The 18,490-nt window shown below is 42.4% G+C and overlaps 1 protein-coding gene across 7 annotated transcripts in view; it reads left to right on the top strand.

Annotated features, from left to right (window-relative positions):
* ttc39b (tetratricopeptide repeat domain 39B) overlaps positions 1–18,490 on the top strand; it is a 150,188-nt gene extending 131,698 nt beyond the window's left edge. For 5 of the 7 annotated variants that reach the window (XM_033017944.1, XM_033017943.1, XM_033017949.1 and 2 more), the window contains 6 exons: positions 2,066–2,157; positions 5,421–5,541; positions 10,211–10,322; positions 11,345–11,465; positions 14,052–14,168; positions 16,769–18,490. In XM_033017944.1, the coding sequence (XP_032873835.1) occupies positions 2,066–2,157; positions 5,421–5,541; positions 10,211–10,322; positions 11,345–11,465; positions 14,052–14,168; positions 16,769–16,865 (660 nt within the window). In that variant the 3' untranslated portion in view covers positions 16,866–18,490. The remainder of the gene's footprint in view (positions 1–2,065; positions 2,158–5,420; positions 5,542–10,210; positions 10,323–11,344; positions 11,466–14,051; positions 14,169–16,768) is intronic. The other 2 variants (XM_033017946.1, XM_033017948.1) reach the window with 1 other exon arrangement.

The raw sequence follows: 18,490 nt of genomic DNA, 5'->3' as shown, positions 1-18,490 counted from the left end.
GTACGGGTGACCCGACCTTTTCCCTGTGGGGTCTCGTTGTCTTTGGGGCCTAGCACCGTGTAGCACCTGAGCAACAGGGCAATCATTGTGAAACTCAAGAGCTACTTTGCAAGATACGGAATTCCCAGCACTGTGGTAAGCGACAACGGGCCACAGTTCTTATCAGAGGAGTTCGCCAAATTTGCCAGGAATTGGGAATTTGACCACTACACAATTTCTCCAAGACATAGCCAAGCTAACGGTAAGGTGGAATCAGTAGTCAAGGCAGCTAAGCGAGTGCTGAAGAAAACTAACCACTCCAAGACAGATGTTTACTTGACTATAATGGAATTACGCAACACCCCTGCGCAAGGAGTGAACAGTAGTCCTGCACAAAGACTACATGGAAGGAGGACAAGGATGACACTTCCAACGACATCTAATCTCCTTAGACCACGTGGTGCTGAGATACTCACAGAAGAGAGGAAAAAGATGAAGGATTTGCAAGGAAAACAGTCAAAAATCTACAACCGACATACCAAGGATCTGCCAATCCTGGAAGAAGGTGATGTCGTAAGACTCAAACCCTATAAATTAGGAGATACCAGATGGCAGAGAACAACAGTTCAGAGATGACTGGATGAGAGATCATACGGTCGAGACAGAGTCAGGGCTTCTAATCCGATGTAATCGAGTGGATCGGAGAACTACCCCCACACATAACTCCAGAGAAACCACCAGACGTGGAAAAGACTGGGACACCTTTGCAACCTCTGAGGACACAGAAAAAAACAACACAACAGGCATCACCAGAAAAAGATGCAACTCGTGAAACTCATAACACAGAGAAATCTAAACAACAACAAAGTGACACGAGAAGAAACTAGAAGTGATGCACAGAAGGTACATACTGAAAAGAAAGACACTTCTGAAAGAAACACTATCACAAAGACTAGGGCAGGAAGAGCTGTCAGACCGCCGGAAAGGTGCAGCGATTATGTCACAAAGTAATGTGTTTTGCTGTGATGTACCTACATGCGTATGAGAAGAAAGCATGTGAGCATTAGTTTATGTTATTGAAATGTCACAAGTGTGACTATGATTGAAATTGTGAAATAAGACAGAACAGTTGTTTTATTCTGTTAAATTAATCCATATTACTACAGTGTAATATTATGAAAAGTGTTTAAGTTTATTTTATTTTGGGATTGTTGGAAATGTAATCCCAAAATGTCAAAAAGTAAAGGATGTGACAATATCCATGTCATTTATGCATATGAGCTGTGCTCATTCTCGCACATGCTCAGTAAATCAGTCAGTTACCTTTGACTTGGAAATAAATCATTCCTATTTTTTATTCCAACACGCATGTGTGTGCAGCCATCGTTCTCTGTATATTATGTGCTAGTTTATTTTACAAGTAGACATATCAAAACATATGTCCTCTGTTTTTTGATTTCCCTTTTCTAAGTAAAGACCATGCGCATTTACCCTATTTATTCCCATTATGATCTTATACACCTCTATAAGATCACCCCTCATCTTCCTGCACTCCAAGGAATAAAGTTCCAACCTGTTTAACCTCTCCCTAAAGCTTAGGCCATTGAGTCCTGGCAACATCATCGTAAATATTATCTGCACCTTTTCCAGCCTCAGTGTATTTCTCCCAGAGTAGAGGATTCTAAAACTAGAGGGAAAAGGCCCAAGGTGAGAGGGGAGTAATTTAAGAGAGACCTCCGGATAGCCTTTTCATTCAGAGGGTACTTGTATCTGGAATGAGCTGTCAGCGGAAGGTATAGGAAAGAATTTCATTGTGACTTGTCACATGTGACAAGTAATCAATTCAATTAAATTCAATAGACCCGAGTGACTCATGTAGTATGAAATGAGCTGTCAGAGAAAGATATAGAAAGTTATAGAAGCAGATACAATTCCGACTTTCAAAAAACATTTGCACAGATATATGAATAGGAAGGGTTTAAGAGGGCTATCAGTCAAACGCCAACTTACTCAGCATGGACAAGGTAGGCTAAAGGGCCTGTTTTCGTGCTATACAGCATTGACTCTCTGCTCTATGTTGCTGCAGGCAATCTACACATTTCAGAAGGCTGCAATTCTCAGCATGCTGCCTGAGAAAGAAGTTAAGCAGACCAGCGAGAATGTGGAAGAACTATTCAGGTCAGTAACGGTTCATTCTGAAATAAAATAAATTGGGTTAGATGACTTTCCATGCTGTTAGACGTATGTTAAATAAATGTTTGATGAAAATACAAGAACTGCAGATGCTGGAGATCTGAAATAAAAACAGAACATCAGAATCTCTCACCAGGTCAGACATGGAAAGAGTAATTATAGTAAAGTTTTAGGTTGAAGATCCATTGTCAGATATCATAGAGGTCATGGTGTGACAAAGGATCAACAACTCCCTTTCTTAACTCCCTTTATCTTTCCACAGATGCTGCCTGACCTGTTGATTGTTTTCAGCATTTTCTGTTATTATTGAACAGTGGTTCATCAGGTCAGGCGCATGCTTTTGTGTGGGAGATATCTTGCCCAGCACCAAACAAAGCCAAGGAAGAACAGCAAGGAAAACTCACATCAAAGACAATAGATGACAGAGACTCCAGCAGATTCAGCATGGCTGGTGTTCTTTAACTCTGAACCAAGCATCAACTTTCCAATTAGGATATACAACTGTGTGATTGGCTGGGGCTGATGGGAGGCTTGAGTGTGTAAATGACATAAGCATAAATGCCCAATAAACTTCATGTATTCACAAAATGCTGGAGTAACTCAGTGAGACAGGCAGCATCCCCGGAGAGAAGGAATGGGTGATGTTTCGGGTCAAGACCATTGTTCAGACTGATGTCAGGGGAGTGGGCGGTACAGAGATAAAATGGAGTCGGAGATAGTAAGACTGGTGGGTGAACTGGGAAGGGGGAGAGAGGGGGAAAGCAAGGGCTACTTGATGTTAGATCTTCATGTATTGCTCTTGTGAGGGAACAAAGGAAAACCCGGCATGGGGAGACCGCCGTGAGAGGACGGGGGGAGAACAAAGGAGGCCCCGGCATGGGGAGGGGAGAACAAAGATGGACCTGGCGTGGATACTTTGTAACTTTGTCAGCACCCTTTATGTGGCGACTATTGCGTACCATGGGTATGCAAGCAAAGAATTTCATTGTGACTTGTCACATGTGACAAGTAATCAATTCAATTAAATTCAATAGACCCGAGTGACTCATGTAGTATGAAATGAGCTGTCAGAGAAAGATATAGAAAGTTATAGAAGCAGATACAATTACAACTTTCAAAAGATATTTATACAGATATATGGATAAGCAGGGTTTAAGAGGGCTGTATACATGAAATGTTTTTATTATGATATGTGCTTGCTTCTAATAATAATATATATTTTAAAAAATTAAAATAAGAGGGCTGTTGGCCAAATGCCAACTTGCTCGGCATGGACTTTATGCAGTAATTCATACTAATTAATAATAATAATAATAAATTTTATTTACGGGCGCCTTTCAAGAGTCTCAAGGACACCGTACAAAAATTTAGCAAGTAGAGGAAAAACATGTAAGGGAATGAAATAAATAGTAGAGACATGACTAGTACACAAATTAAAGACAGAATTCAATTCAAAACACAATATGAGGCAATTCAAGCACAGATGAAAAGGGAGGGGAACGTGGGGCTAAGGATAGGCAGAGGTGAAGAGATGGGTCTTGAGGCGGGACTGGAAGATGGTGAGGGACACGGAATTGCGGATCAGTTGGGGGAGGGAGTTCCAGAGCCTGGGAGCTGCCCTGGAGAAGGCTCTGTCCCCAAAACTGCGGAGGTTGGACTTGTGGATGGAGAGGAGACCGGCTGATGTGGATCTGAGGGACCGTGAGGGTTGGTAGGGGGAGAGGAGGTCAGTGAGATATGGGGGGGCCAGATGGTGGAGGGCTTTGTAGGTGAGGACCAGGATTTTGTAGGTGATCCGGTGGGAGATGGGAAGCCAGTGAAGTTGTTTGAGGACTGGAGTGATGTGATGCCAGGATTTGGTGTGGGTGATGAGTCGGGCGGCTGCGTTCTGGACCAGTTGGAGTCAGTTGATGTAGGTGGAGCTGATGCCAAGGAGAAGTAAGTTGCAGTAGTCCAGTCGGGAGGAGATGAAGGCATGGATGAGTCTTTCAGCAGCGGGAGGTGTGAGAGAGGGTCTGAGTTTGGCGATGTTGCGGAGGTGAAAGAAGGAGGTTTTAATGACATGGCGGATGTGAGGCTCAAGGGAGAGGGTGGAATCAAAGATCACGCCAAGGTTGCGGGCCTGGGGACATGGGGAGACAGTGGTGCCGTCGATGGTGAGAGTGGGGTTATTGATTTTGCTGAGTGTGGATTTGGAGCCTATGAGGAGGAATTCTGTCTTATCGCTGTTGAGTTTGAGGAAGTTATGTTGCATCCAGGTTTTTATAGCTGACAAACAGGAGTTGATATGGGAGAGGGGGGGGGTTGTGGGGGGATTTGGTGCCTAGGTAGATCTGGGTGTCATCGGCGTAACAATGGAAGTCCAGGTTGAAGTGGCGGAGTATCTGACCAAGGGGGAGGATGTAGATGATGAAGAGGAGGGGGCCGAGTACGGAGCCTTGGGGAACGCCTTGAGTGACTGTGGCTGTAGCAGAGGTGTGGTTATGGAGAGAGATGAAGTGGGATCTGTTGGAAAGGTAGGAACGGAGCCAGCTGAGTGCAGAACCTTCAATGCCAAGGTCTTTGAGTCTGGTGAGCAGGATGTTATGGTTCACTGTATCGAAGGCTGCGCTCAGGTCGAGGAGGATGAGGATGTTGAGGGAACCAGTGTCAGCAGAGGTGAGGAGGTCGTTGAGGACTTTGAGGAGAGCAGTTTCTGTGCTATGGAGAGGGCGAAAGCCAGATTGGAGGGGTTCAAGTAGGTTATACGCAAAATAATTAAAAGAAACTAATGTGTCAGAGAATTGCTGGAGCATGTGAGCAACCCATTAAAACCCTGATGGCTGATGGCATTGAAGCTGGGCGCTATTCCTATGCAGCTTTACCAATTTCTTGCAGATACTGCAGACCTAAAGCTAAACTTTAATTATATACCATATTGCTTAATCTGAATATTATTCCTTACAGTAACACCAGATTGCTCAGAACCTAAAGTAATGGACATAGGGAGACCATTGAGCTCATGATGTATCAATTGGCTCTCAAATGTTTTCCAAATAGTCTCACTCTCCTGATATTGTCACAGATTCCTGCATACATTCTCCTTCTCTTTGGTATCCTTTAATGTCCTGCAGATCCTGTTGGAAGCACTGTGAAGTATTTTGTGAGGCATTAAAGTTCTTACATAAATGTTGTTCTGTTGTTTCTTGTTTTTGTTCTCATTTCATGTTAAAATAAAATCCCATGGTGTCATTCTGATTCATTTACAGACTAGTTGAAAGCCTGAAACAACGATTTGCTGGGAAATCTATCCCCACAGAGAAGTTTGCAATAAGAAAAGCTAGACGATACATGTCTCCAACACCTGTCAAGCTGGTCCTTCCTCCTCTGGTGAGGATTCTAATACTCTAATAACATTTAAATATGTCAGCTAAGAGAGGTAGTACCTCAAGCGCCATGGGTCAATAACTGAGGAGTTAAGGTTACTATTGTGATGCAATTGTAAACTTCATTAGAAGATAGACACAAAATGCTGGAGTAACTCAGAGGGACAGGCAATATCTCTGGAGAGAAGGAATGGGTGACGTTTTGGGTCGAGACCCTTCTTCAAACTGATGTCGGGAGAGGGAGGTACGTACAGTGCCATCCATAATATTTGGGACAAAGACTCATCATTTATTTATTTGCCTCTATACACAATTTGAGATTTCTAATAGAAAAAAAATCACCTGTGGTTAAAGTGCACATTGTCAGATTTTAATAAAGGCCATTCTTATACATTTTGGTTTCACCATGGAGAAATGACAGCAGTGTTTATACATAGTCCCCCCATTTCAGGGCACCATAGTATTTGGGAAACAGCAATGTCATGTAAATGAAGGTAGTCATGTTTAATATTTTGTTGCATATCCTTTGCATGCAATGACTGCTTGAAGTCTGCAATTCATGGACATGACCAATTGCTGGGTGTCTTCTCTGGTGATGCTCTGCCAGGCCTGTATTGCAGCCATCTCTAGCTTATGCTTGTTTTGGGGGCTAGTCCCCTTGATTTTTCTCTTCAGCATATAAAAGGCATGGTAAAGTGGGGTCAGATCGGGTGAGTGAGTTGGCGACTCAAGAATGGACCTTTGTCATTTTTTGCTTTGAAAAACTCCTTTGTTGCTTAAAGGGCCTGGTGCGCTTACGCGGCTGTTGAGCAAACTGACCTTCAAGCTCGGGGGCTGTCGCCTGAAAAGAAAAAGACACACACACACACACACACACACACACACACACACACACACACACACACACACATACATACACATACATACACATACAGACACAGACACAGACACAGACACAGACACAGACACAGACACACACACAGAACAAAACGAAGGTCATACCCATGATGAACAGGAAGGCTAAAGACGACTGCCACAGTGTACGGCAAGTCTTTTAAAAGAGCAGGGAAGGGGGGAGAATCAGGGGGAGAAGGAGTGCAGACACTTTTAAGAAGCCAGACAACTTTTAATCAGCCAGAGATACACAGCAGTGAAGTTTCGCGGGCATTTAACATTACCGGTCGGTTTTCCTTGGTTCTGAAAACTCGTGCTTACGTTTTTTTTCCCCAATGAGCCAATTAAAATGCCCGGTCAGCAAAGGAGATTACCTATGGCTACAACGGCATGGGGACCCCACTACCACTGCACTACGAGTTGATTTTCTCCATGCCGACCAATTTTTACTTGCAGAAAATTTTTCAGATTTTTCGAGCAAACTGAGGCTGCGAGTAGTAACCACTATGTGGGAACTCCTCTCGACCATGAAGGAGACTTACCAGTGACCACTTACGACCACGTGTCAACCAAGTTGCGAGCTTGTGGCAAGCACAAACTCTCCTAAATAAAGTTGCCATAGTGGGACAGGCCCTTAAGCAGCATGTTTAGGATCATTGTCTTGTAGAATGAACCGCCGGCCAGGCATTTGTTTGAACTTGAGCATGGGATGTGTCTATACACTTCAGAATTCATTATGCTACTACCATCAGCAGTTGTATCATCAATGAAGTTAAGTGAGTCGGTACCTTCAGCAGCCAAACATGCCCACGCCATAACACCCCCCACCATGGTGTTTCACAGATGAGGTGGTATGCTTTGGATCTTGGGCTGTTCCTTCTCTGCTCCATACTTTGCTCTTGCCATCACTCTGATATAAGTTAATCTTCGTCATCTGTCCACAAGACCTTTTTCCAGTACTGTGGTTGCTCTTTTAAGTACTTCTTGGCAAACTGTATCCCGGCCATTATATTTTTGTAGCTAACCAGTAGTTTGTATCTTGCAGTGTAACCTCTATATTTCTGTTTATGAAGTCTTCTGCGGACAGTGGTCATTGACAAATCCACACCTGACTCCTGAAGAGTGTTTCTGATTTGTCGGACAGGTGTTTTGGGTATTTTCTTCATTATAGAGAGAATTCTTCTGTCATCAGCTGTGGTCTTCCTTGACCTGCCAATCTCTTTGCGATTAGTAAGCTCACCAGTCCTGTCTTTCTTCTTAATGATGTTCCAAACAGTTGATGTCTCTAACAGTTTTATTCCTGTTTGTCAGTCTCATAATGGCTTCTTTGACTTTCATTGGCACAACTTTGGTTTTCATGCTGATAAACAGCAATAAAAGTTTCCAAAGGTGATGGAAAGACTGGAGGAAAGACTAGATGCAAAGAGCTCTCTAAAGGGCCTGTCCCACGAGCATGCGACTCCATGCAGCAAGCGCGACCTAACGTGGTCGCTTGAGCCGTATGGCCTCGCGGGGTCGGTCCCACTTCGATCGCCGGAGCTGTATGGAGTTGTGCGGAGCTGGTCCCGACATCGCACGGGGCTCCGAAAAACTGACAGTGTTCAAAAATTCCACGCGGCAACAGCCTGCCGGCCCGCAGCCGCCTCGACGCCGTACGCACCGCCTCGACGGGCTTGCGCAGTGTCTTGACGCCGTACGTCACCCGCGAACTTCCCGCGGACTTCGCTCGAACTTCACATCACTCACTCGACCTCCGCGCGGCCCCCGCTTCAGGTTTGGTCGCGCTCGCCGCATGCAGGCGCATGCTGGTGGGACCGGCCCTGTACGGGGATCACTCAACCTCCGCGCGGCCCCCGCTTCCGGTTTGGTCGCGCTTGCCGCATGCAGGTCGCATGCTCGTGGGACAGGCCCTTTATTGAATTGAATTTAATTTAATTTTTTATTTTTGTCATTCAGACCTTTTGGTCTGAACGAAATTTCGTTTCCCTGCAGTCATACATATAATAAAAATGACAAAAACACACAATCAACACAAATTTAACATCCACCACAGTGAGTTCACCAAACACCTCCTCACTGTGATGGAAGGCAAAATCTTAAAGTCTCTGTCTCTTCCCTCTTTGTTCTCCCTCTGCGCCGAGGCGATCCTGCATTACGGAGGCAATTAAACACACCTGAGCAATTACAAATCCCTGTGACGCCATGTGTCCCAAACATTATGGTGCCCTGAAATGAGGGAACTATGTATAAACACAGCTGTAATTTCTACATGGTGAAACCAAAATGTATAAAAAAAAAACCTTAATAAAATCTGACAATGTGCACTTTAACCACATGTGATTTTATTTAATTACAAATCTCAAATTGTGGAGTACAGAGGCAAATAAATAAATGATGGGTCTTTGTCCCAAACATTATGGAGGGCTCTGTAGATAAGGAAGTGTACAGATAAGGAAGTGAAAGGTGTGAAAACAGGACAAAGGGAATGGAGATCAAGGACAATGTAGAATAGATCATTGTCGGGAGAAGGTAACAACAAAGCAAACAAAGATAAAATTTAGTCACAGACAGCATGACTGCTCGGAGTATGGGGAAGGAGTGGAGAGGGAGGGAAAGCAAAGGTTACTTGAAGTTAGAGAAGTCAATGTTTATACCGCAGGGGTGTAAGCTGCCCAAGCGAAATATGAGGTGCTCTTTCGGCGATCATTTCGCTGGACACTTGCCCAGTCCGCCTAAACCTACCTGATCTCTTGGTTGCTAAACACTTTACATTCCCATTCCCACATGACATTTCTGTCCTGGGCCGCCATTGTCAGAGTGAGGAACAGCACCTTATATATGGGATCACGGTTCTAATGATTAATTGGAAAAGGAAAATTAGCCACTTAAAGTTAAAATATCCATTTCCCCCTGTCCCTCCCATTTATCACCTGGTACTGAATGCTTATTGGGCTAAGTGCTGCCAAATGCAACTGCAAATAGTGGGAAATAATTGTTTTAATGTATATTCATTGTCATCATACATTTGTCCAAATGTATGCATACCATGCAATTACTGGGACTCTGAAAACTAGCAAAAGGACTGGGACCAAAGGTCATACTAACTTTGACCCAAGGTGCCAATTTTAACTCTGACGTACTGTAATTATGAGCTATTCAATGCTGGCATATAGGTAAGTTTGAAAGAAGAGGGAATTTGCTAAACTAACCACACAAATTATTTCAGTTACTTTTTATACGCTTTGACATTATTCTGTTTTAAATTCCATGTCCACAAAACAACACAAAAATCAAAAGTTGCCTGGGAGAGTGGAAAATATTTGGAGAAAGAATCTATTTTTTGTCGCCGCTTATTCAATGAGATGTAATGAACCAATGGCATACCAAATGCGAGACATCAAGTTTGAATCATCATTAATTTGAGTCAAATATTGTTTGTAAAGCAATGCAACTGTCAGGAATCCTGATCGTCTTTTTCTTTCTTGCAGGTTATGCCCACATCTAGTTTTTTCTTGTGTAATACACTTCTTTATTCAGTATTGCTTCAAATATTTAAGGCCCTCTCACAGTGATGTTAAGTGGCGATGTTTATGATTTTGACCCAGCTACAGTAAATATATGCCAGGCACATGGTGGTATTCCCATACTGACAATCCTGGAGGTTTTCAGTGTGGAAGACATTATGGAAGAAGCTTAGCAAGTTGTTGAGTTAATTCCAATTTGTTTAGTTAGGATGGTTTACTATTAATTAGATAAGTTTATTGCATTCTTCTTGGCAGGAAATGATGTATATTTGGAATGGATTTGCAATACTGGGAAAACGAGCAGACCTGACAGAGAACATGCTGGTTACAATAGAAAAGGCAGAAACAGAATTACAAAAGAACCCAAGTGAGTATAATTTAATTCACACTAAAAGCATGCATCCAGGATTCCAAACCACCAGGATAGCAGATGTTCCTCAAAACTCGTGTGTAGAAAATTAAAGCAAGGTTATGGGAAGTGAAGTAACTAATAGCAAGTAAAAGACAACAAGAGGATGGATTTTAAAGAGAACTTCTGAATGGTTTTGCTTTAGTTCCTTTGTTGTGTGAGATATTATCGAGTAGGACAGTTGTACATTTGGATTAAGCCTGAAGAAGCGTCCCAACCCGAAACGCCACCTATCCATGTTCTCTGGAGATGCTGCCTGACACGCTGAGTTGTTTCAGCAGTGTTGTTTTTTATAAACCAACATCTGCAGTTCCTTGCTTCTAAATACTAGAGGGCATTCCTTTAAGGTGAGAAGGACAAAGTTTAAAGATGTGTGGGGCATGTTTTTGTACACCAGATGGTGAGTGGCCGGAATGAACTGGTGGGGGTGGTGGTTGAAGCAGATATATTAGTCGCATTTAAATGATTTTTGGATAGGCATACGGATATGATAGAATGGTGGGACATGGATTATATGTAGGCAGATGTTAACATTATGTACAGTGCAGACATTATGGGCCTATTGGGCCACATTCTTGTGCTGTACCTTTCTATGTTCTAAGTTTGGTTCATTTTGACAGCATCAGGTAAATGGAAAACACTTAGAATATCTGTTCCTTATTTCTGCCCAGTAATGTAATGATGAAGCATGGATACATTAAGATTGATTGGTGATATTAATAAGCTAATCAGTAGTTTCTTGAATTGAAGAATGAATAGCTGAATCATGAACTGTCATGTTGGAATCTTTCCTCACTCAGTGAAGCAGTTAAAGTTTAATTTAAAGAAGTGGAATTAAAGTTAAGAACAAAAGTATAATGGATGAACTAGAATAAAGAATAATATAACAAAGTACAAACATTACAGTTGATACATTTCACTAAAAATTAACAAAATTATGAGACTTTATGACTTTAGTCCTCTGTTGTTTTTTGCTTCTGAAGAGCCTGCCGAATACCAAGTGGATGATGAGAGTCTTGTACAACTTCTAAAAGGGCTATGCCTGAAACACTTAGGCCGTTATTTACAAGCAGAACTTTGCCTCAATCAAGTGATACAGAAGTAAGCTGACATACTAACATACCTTCTGTTGATTTGTTAATTAATAGACTGAGCATTCTGTCATGTAAGTGGAAAAACATCAATGGATTTAGTTGATTTAATAAGTAGTCAGAAAATACAGTTGTAGCGAACAGACATAATTAAATGGGGAGTATGAGTTTAGTGTCCAAAATTGTAGTTCAAAAAACTCTTAGAATAAAGGGGAGGTCATTTAAGACTGAGGTGAGAAAAAAACTTTTTCACCCAGAGAGTTGTGAATTTATGGAATTCCCTGCCACAGAGGGCAAGTCACAGTATGGATTTAAGAGAGAGTTAGATAGACCTCCAGGGGCTAGTGGAGTCAAGGGATATGGCGCTGGTGCCAGCTGCCTCCACCTACACCACCTACATCTTTTTGTTTTTTTGTTTATTTAGTTATGTAAAAGTGTGTTTTTTTGTGTTTTTTTTTTTGTGTTTTGATGTGGGGGAAGAGGGTACGGTGCGGGGGATACCGTCCTTCAGCCGCTTCCTGGTGAAGACGCAACTTTTATTCGAGTCGCGTCCTCGCCCCCCCCCCCCCCCACCACCAGCGGCCTACCTACTGGATTGGCGTGGACTTTCCTGCGACCAGAGCTCCAGCAGCGGCGGGACAGCGCTGATACATCGCGGGGCTGGCGATGCCTTACCGGGGGTCGCCGTCTGGAGCCCGGAGTGCTGGACCTGCTGCACCGACATCATGGAGCTGTGGTTTGCGGGGCTCCCAACGCGGGCGGCGCTGATGGACAGCGCGAGGTCTTGCGACTCTGCCCGGCTCGGCCTGCGGACTCGGGAGCTGCGGACTCCGGCTGCGGGAGGCGGCTGATCGGGAGGTCCGGGCCGCTGAGGAGGAGGATGTTCATCGTCGGGGTTCGGCGTCGGCGTTCCACCAGCCCGGCGTGAGGGCCTGAACATCGGGCCACCCGGTGCGGCGACTGCGGGTGCTAGGAAGGCCTCGACCACGAGTGAACATCTGGGAAGAACGGAGGGGAGGCTGGCTGGACTATGGTGCCTTCCTCACCTTGGTGCCACTGTGTTATGTTGTGTCGTGGACTTTCAGTGTTTGTGCTTTTTTTTTAAATTCTATTTTATTTTTAATATGTTTTATTATTTATTATTATTTATTTATTTTTTATTTTTATGATACTGCCTGTAAGGGAAATTCATTTCGTTGTCTCTAACAATAAATTTGAATACAATATGGGGAGAAGGCAGGCACGGGTTATTGATAGGGGACGATCAGCCATGATCACAATGAATGGCGGTGCTGGCTCGAAGGGCCGAATGGCCTCCTCCTGCACCTATTTTCTATGTTTCTAAATTCAGTTACTTTGGACCTTTAAACAAAACCCTGATGTGAAACTACCTTACCCAAAGAATCTCTATAAAGAAAATGGCATTTATTTTGCATTAAAGTAGACAGACTTGCTACAGGCTTGATGACATCTAAGACTGCTACAATTCTTCATACTGAATTATCCGTCCAACATATAGAATCATACAGTGTGGAAATAGGCCTTTTGTCCCGACTAGCCCACACCGACCAACATGACCCATCTACATTAGTCCCACTTGCCTGCGTTTGGCCCATATCACTCCAAACCCATCCCATCCATGTATCTGTCCAAATGTTTTATGAATGTTGTGATAATACCTGCCTCAACCACCTCCTCTGGCAGCTTGTTGCATACACCCACCACCCTTTGTGTAAAAAAAAAGTTGCCTTTAAGTTCCTATTACATCTCACCCCTCCCTCGAGTCCTGGCAACATCCTCATTAATCTTCTCTACACACTTTCTAACTTGGCAATATCTTTCCTATAAGAGTGTGACCAAAACTGAACACAATACTCTAAATATGACAAATAGTAATAGTCCCAGCACCAAACCCTGAGGCACACCACTAGTCACAGGCTTCCAGTCTGAAAAACAACCTTCCAACATCTACCTCAGCTTCCTTCCACGATGGAATATAAATGCTGCCGGTGCCAACGATGCCCATAAAACAAACAAATTGGGGAAAAAGGCCTAGTCAGGAGAATAATCAAATAAAATTATGGCATAGTAACTCAGATTTCACTGTACCTCAGTTGGTTAAGAGACAATAAATGCAAACTCGAACTTGAACTAAAAAAAAATCTAAATTGACCAATGAATCTTTGAACTGGTAGTTCAATTCATGGCTAGACTGTCAACGCCAATTCCAAAGACCTTTAAGATCAGTCTTGCTATGTGTATGTGAATGAAGTAAGAAGACTCCTCTCTTCCCAAATGGAAGCTTTATTAATATTGTCCCTGCATATATATTTAATTCCTGTGACAGTGTCATAGAGTTATACAGCAAAATTGGATATACCACATGCAATATTAACATATATTTCTCCAACTAGCTGAATTTGCTTGGTTATTCTAGGTAATTATTTCTTGTACAATGGTCTGTATGGTTTTTTTTTTTTGCATTGAACAGCATATAGAAAGCTAGGTGTTGGTCAACATTTGAGGTTGTCATGTGTATGGACTGCAATTCTTTGCCGATCATTGAGCTCTCTGCATTTTTTTAATGTATGTATAGTGAGAAGAGGATAAGATATGACCATTACTTGGTACCCTATGCTCATTATGAAATGGGAATGTTACACAAAGGGCAAGGAGAGTGGGAAAAAGCAAAACGAGCCATTGAAACTGCAAAGTAAGTATCACATTAAAATTCCCATTTTTTCGTGTGTTGGAAATTGAACCAGGATTATCATTTCCATTTTGTTTATTTAACCTAGGGATATGTAAAAAAAATTGGATCAAAATTTCCACGCGACATTTGTGCATTGTTGTTTTCTATGTCGCAGGTCAGAATATAATTGTTACCTAGACTCTAGGATAGTGTGTTGCCGCCCTGGTGCCTGGTTCCAGCATGTCTCTGAACGGGTGCAGAACATTCTCAAGCAGCTGGAAGTCATAATGCACGTTGACGCAAATGACATAGGCAGGAAAATCAATGAGATCCTGCAAAGTGAATATGGAGAGTTAGGCAGATCTGGTGCTACATGCAAGTGATCAATGTGGGGCTCAAGAGTTGGGGCGGGGATTCCGATTTTTAAACCATTGGGTATCTCAGCTGGGGCAGAGGTGACCTGTACAAGAGGGACATGTTGCATCTACACTGGAGTGGGATTAGAATCCTTATTGGTTCGCTAATACTAATTAGGAACTTTTATACTGGCGAGGCAGGGAGCTGTGAACCAGAGCAGTAGGTCGGAAAGTGGAAGGAGTGATGGGAAGGTAGAGATTCTGACCAGTCAGTCTCAAAGGAAGGACAGGCAGGGAGAAGTGAAGGAATGCGGTGACGCTGATGAGCTGAAGTATGTTTATTTCAGTGCAAGGTGTGTTGTGGAGAAAGCAGATGAACTTGGTGCCTGGATGGATGCTTGGAGATGACTGGCAGGTTAGCGTTCTGGGTTTTGATGTTTCAGATGCGAGATTCAGAGAGGGAGGCAAAAAAGGTGGAGAAGTTGGATTTGTACACTGAGGCTGTATGGGTGAAGTTTAGAAATAAGAAAGGTGCAAGTACTCTAACGGTATTGTACTATAGATACCCCAATAGCAAGAGGGAGATAGAGGAACAGATAGAGGAACAAAAAGATGCCTAAGAAATAGAATAATCAGTGGGTTATTTTAACTTTCCCAATATTGACTGGGACTTGCTTAATGCCAAAGGTTAAGACGGGGCAGTCTTTGTAAGGCGTATCCAAGAGGGTTTCTTGAAACAGTATGCGGGTAATCCAATCTGAGAAGGGAATATAGACACAAAATGCTGGAGTAACTCAGCGGGATAGGCAGCATCTCTGGAGAGATGGAATGGGTGACGTTTTGGCTCGAGACCCTTCACCTTGTGTCGGGAAATGAGCCTGGCCAAGTGACCAGTGGTTCAGTGGAAGAGCATTTTGGGGACAGTGATCAAACTCAAAAAATCCAAAAAAAGCTTTAAGATTGATTTGAATAGGGAGAAAGCTGGAACCTGCGGGAAGGTGCTGTGACAGAGCCCCCTTCCTCGGATGCCTCTCTGAACCTGATCAATGGCTGACAGGCCAGGAGAGGCCAATCCCCAGCATCAATAGTAACAGCTGATATTGGATCGCCCTCCTGAACCTCGTCAGCCTACTCCTTATAAAACCCAGGCATTCCAGCCAGATGGGAAAAGGGGGAGATGAAGAAGAGGGTGAGAGATGAAGGAGCAGGATGAGGAGTAGGAGTAGGAGGTGGAAAAGAGAGAGAGAGAGAGCGAGAAAGGGAGGGAAAATGGGGAGCCTCCCTGCTAGCTGTGTTCCCCTGTCGCAGGTTCAAGGTAGACTGGGCAACTGGGACAAACTCAAGACCACCAGTGCCAGTGTCAAGACACAGCTGGATGGAAGAAGCCCTAGACAGCCAGTGCTTCTACCGAGGCTGAGACTGAGTGACATGGGCAAACCTGAGACACAGTACCTTTTCCTGCCCACAAACAACGATGGACTGTGCTCACCATGATAAGCCCGAAACTGCCTGCAATCTCAAAGTTGAGCTGCCAGAATAAGGCTGCGATTGCCAGCGTCTCCCCTCAAGGCAAGGGTGAAGTGCAGGGAGAAGCCTGAGATTGACACGCCTCCTCCTTCGAGACCAGGACTGAGCTGCTGGGCAACCCAGAGATCGCCAGCACCACCTTACATAAGCCCTGACAATGAAGGACAGCACCCCCGTGTAAATAAAACATATCGCGCAAGTTCACCCTAGCAGTGCAGTACTTAGCTGAATATAGCATCAAAGTGTCCTGGTAAAGTTAAAACACGTGAAATCATTCAGTGATTGTAAACCTACTCGACCCATAAAATAGAAGTGGTTGTCAAATGCCAATTAGCAGAGACCAGGCAAGAAGATCAGAAGTGGATGTTTTGTTGGTGGTTCCAGAATGTTCACTGCTATCTATATCTCCTTTATGGTGCAGTTAATGTCAGACATAACTGCATTTGCACAAAGCCCAGGCTTGAATGTGGAATGGCATCGCAAACAAGAAAAACTCCAAATATCCTTCTAATTGCATAATGTCAGTGATTTTCATGCCGTCAATTCTTAAAGGCACCATTGGTTCCACATTTAACTGGATCAAGTTGTAGCACACTGCAATTTTAATGCCTTTTATTGAACATAATTTTACTTTATCTGAATTATCATGTATGAACACTGATTACACAAAGGTGGAGTTAGATTCTCCATTGTTCAGATAGGAGTTGTTTGTATTGATTGTGTGTTTTTACACTACAGGAATAACTACAAGGACTATTCAATGGAATCTAGGTTACATTTTAGGATCCATGCTGCATTGAATAGCTTAAATACCTCAAACCAAGATCATCCCTGAAGTATGTTGGAATAAACAAGTGCTCCGTGTGGGTTGGAGTGACAATGCAAATCACAGAATGGAGCAAAATAATGATGACACTATATAATGCACTGAAATTATTGTGAATTCAATAATATGTTCCCTTAATTCTTATGTTACAATTTATCCAGGCAATTTTCTACAACTATAAAATATGTTAATAACTATTAAATATGTTAAATATTAATCTTATTGCTTAGAAATAAAAGATGACGATTTGCTCTTTTTCAAAAAATATATAAGATTTCTTTTTACTTGAATACAGCCAAGACAATTGCTGGTGCAATAAATGTATTTAGTAATTTAGGCAGATTATTTTTATTTTTAAGTTCTTCTAATGGAAGGAAAGCTTGCAACCAGAATGCATGAATATATAGCCTTACAAATGTTTGACATCCAAATAAAAGCAGGCCATTTTGAAATGCACAACTGAAAAAAGAAATACAGTTTGGATCATGGGTTTATTAGTTACTGAAAGAGTTCATGCTATTTTGGGTGTTTGGGTCCATGAACTTGTCGTTGTAGATTTGCTTGTTCAGTGCTTGCCACTTAATAGGGAATCATCTATTCATGTCAATTCCAACTAGAAATAGATCATCATTACCCGAAACACAATTAAAAAACCTCATGTAACCAAAAATGGGATTGTTGTCAGCACGTCTGTCAAACTTTCTTGCAAAGCTCAACTACACCACACTTATTTGTTGGGCAGGTTGCATAGATATTGGGCAGAGTATTGGGCTCTGGAGCTAAGATCTTTAAGATTTTTGTACTGTGCCGTTTAAGCAGCATACACATTAATGGGCACTTGAGGCATTGAGGCACATCCTTATACCCAAAGAAAATAAAGTTTTGAATCATTCTCCAGTGAACAGCATTAAAACATTGAAAACTTAATTACAGACTGATGCAATGAATCCAATAGCTGATTAACATAATTGCCACATCAATGATTTCTATAATAGAATAACCCTCAAAACATTTAGTGCATTTGGTTCTGATTTTTATTAAAATTTCTTGCCTTTACAAATTGTATCCTAAATATGTTTTCATATACACTGTTTTCCAGTGTATGTATATTCCAGTATATGTACCAGTGTACTTTATTGTACATCTTTGCATATTTCCAAATAATTATGTGCATGTACAGACAATGATCCTGCAAGAACTTTGTTTGTTGGAGTTCTTTTATCATACAAAAATTAGCGAGATTCTTTTTGTTGTATTCCTATTGATACCACTGCATTCAGGTTCAAATGTTTCACTACAAGTTTTGTTTTCTCGGTGAGCCTTATAATTTTAAACAATAGTAACATTTTAGGTTTTCATTCTCATGATTTTAAAATATTCTGCATCTGATTTAAAAAAAATATTAAAATTCTGTTTGGGTTTTCTATAAATTCAATAAATCAAAATTTATAGAAATGCAATGAAATGAGCAGTTACATATTGTCATGATACATGTGGCATTGAAAGGTAACGTAGAGTGATTCTGGCCATTTATATAACATTGTGTAGACAATAGGCAATAGACAATAGGTGCAGGAGTAGGCCATTCAGCCCTTCGAGCCAGCACCGTCATTCAATGTGATCATGGCTGATCA

Source organism: Amblyraja radiata, chromosome 3 (assembly GCF_010909765.2).
Source record: "Amblyraja radiata isolate CabotCenter1 chromosome 3, sAmbRad1.1.pri, whole genome shotgun sequence".
Taxonomy (NCBI): Eukaryota; Metazoa; Chordata; class Chondrichthyes; order Rajiformes; family Rajidae; genus Amblyraja; species Amblyraja radiata.
The sequence above is the reverse complement of the archived record's forward strand: the minus strand, read 5'-3'. Positions and strand labels throughout refer to the sequence as shown.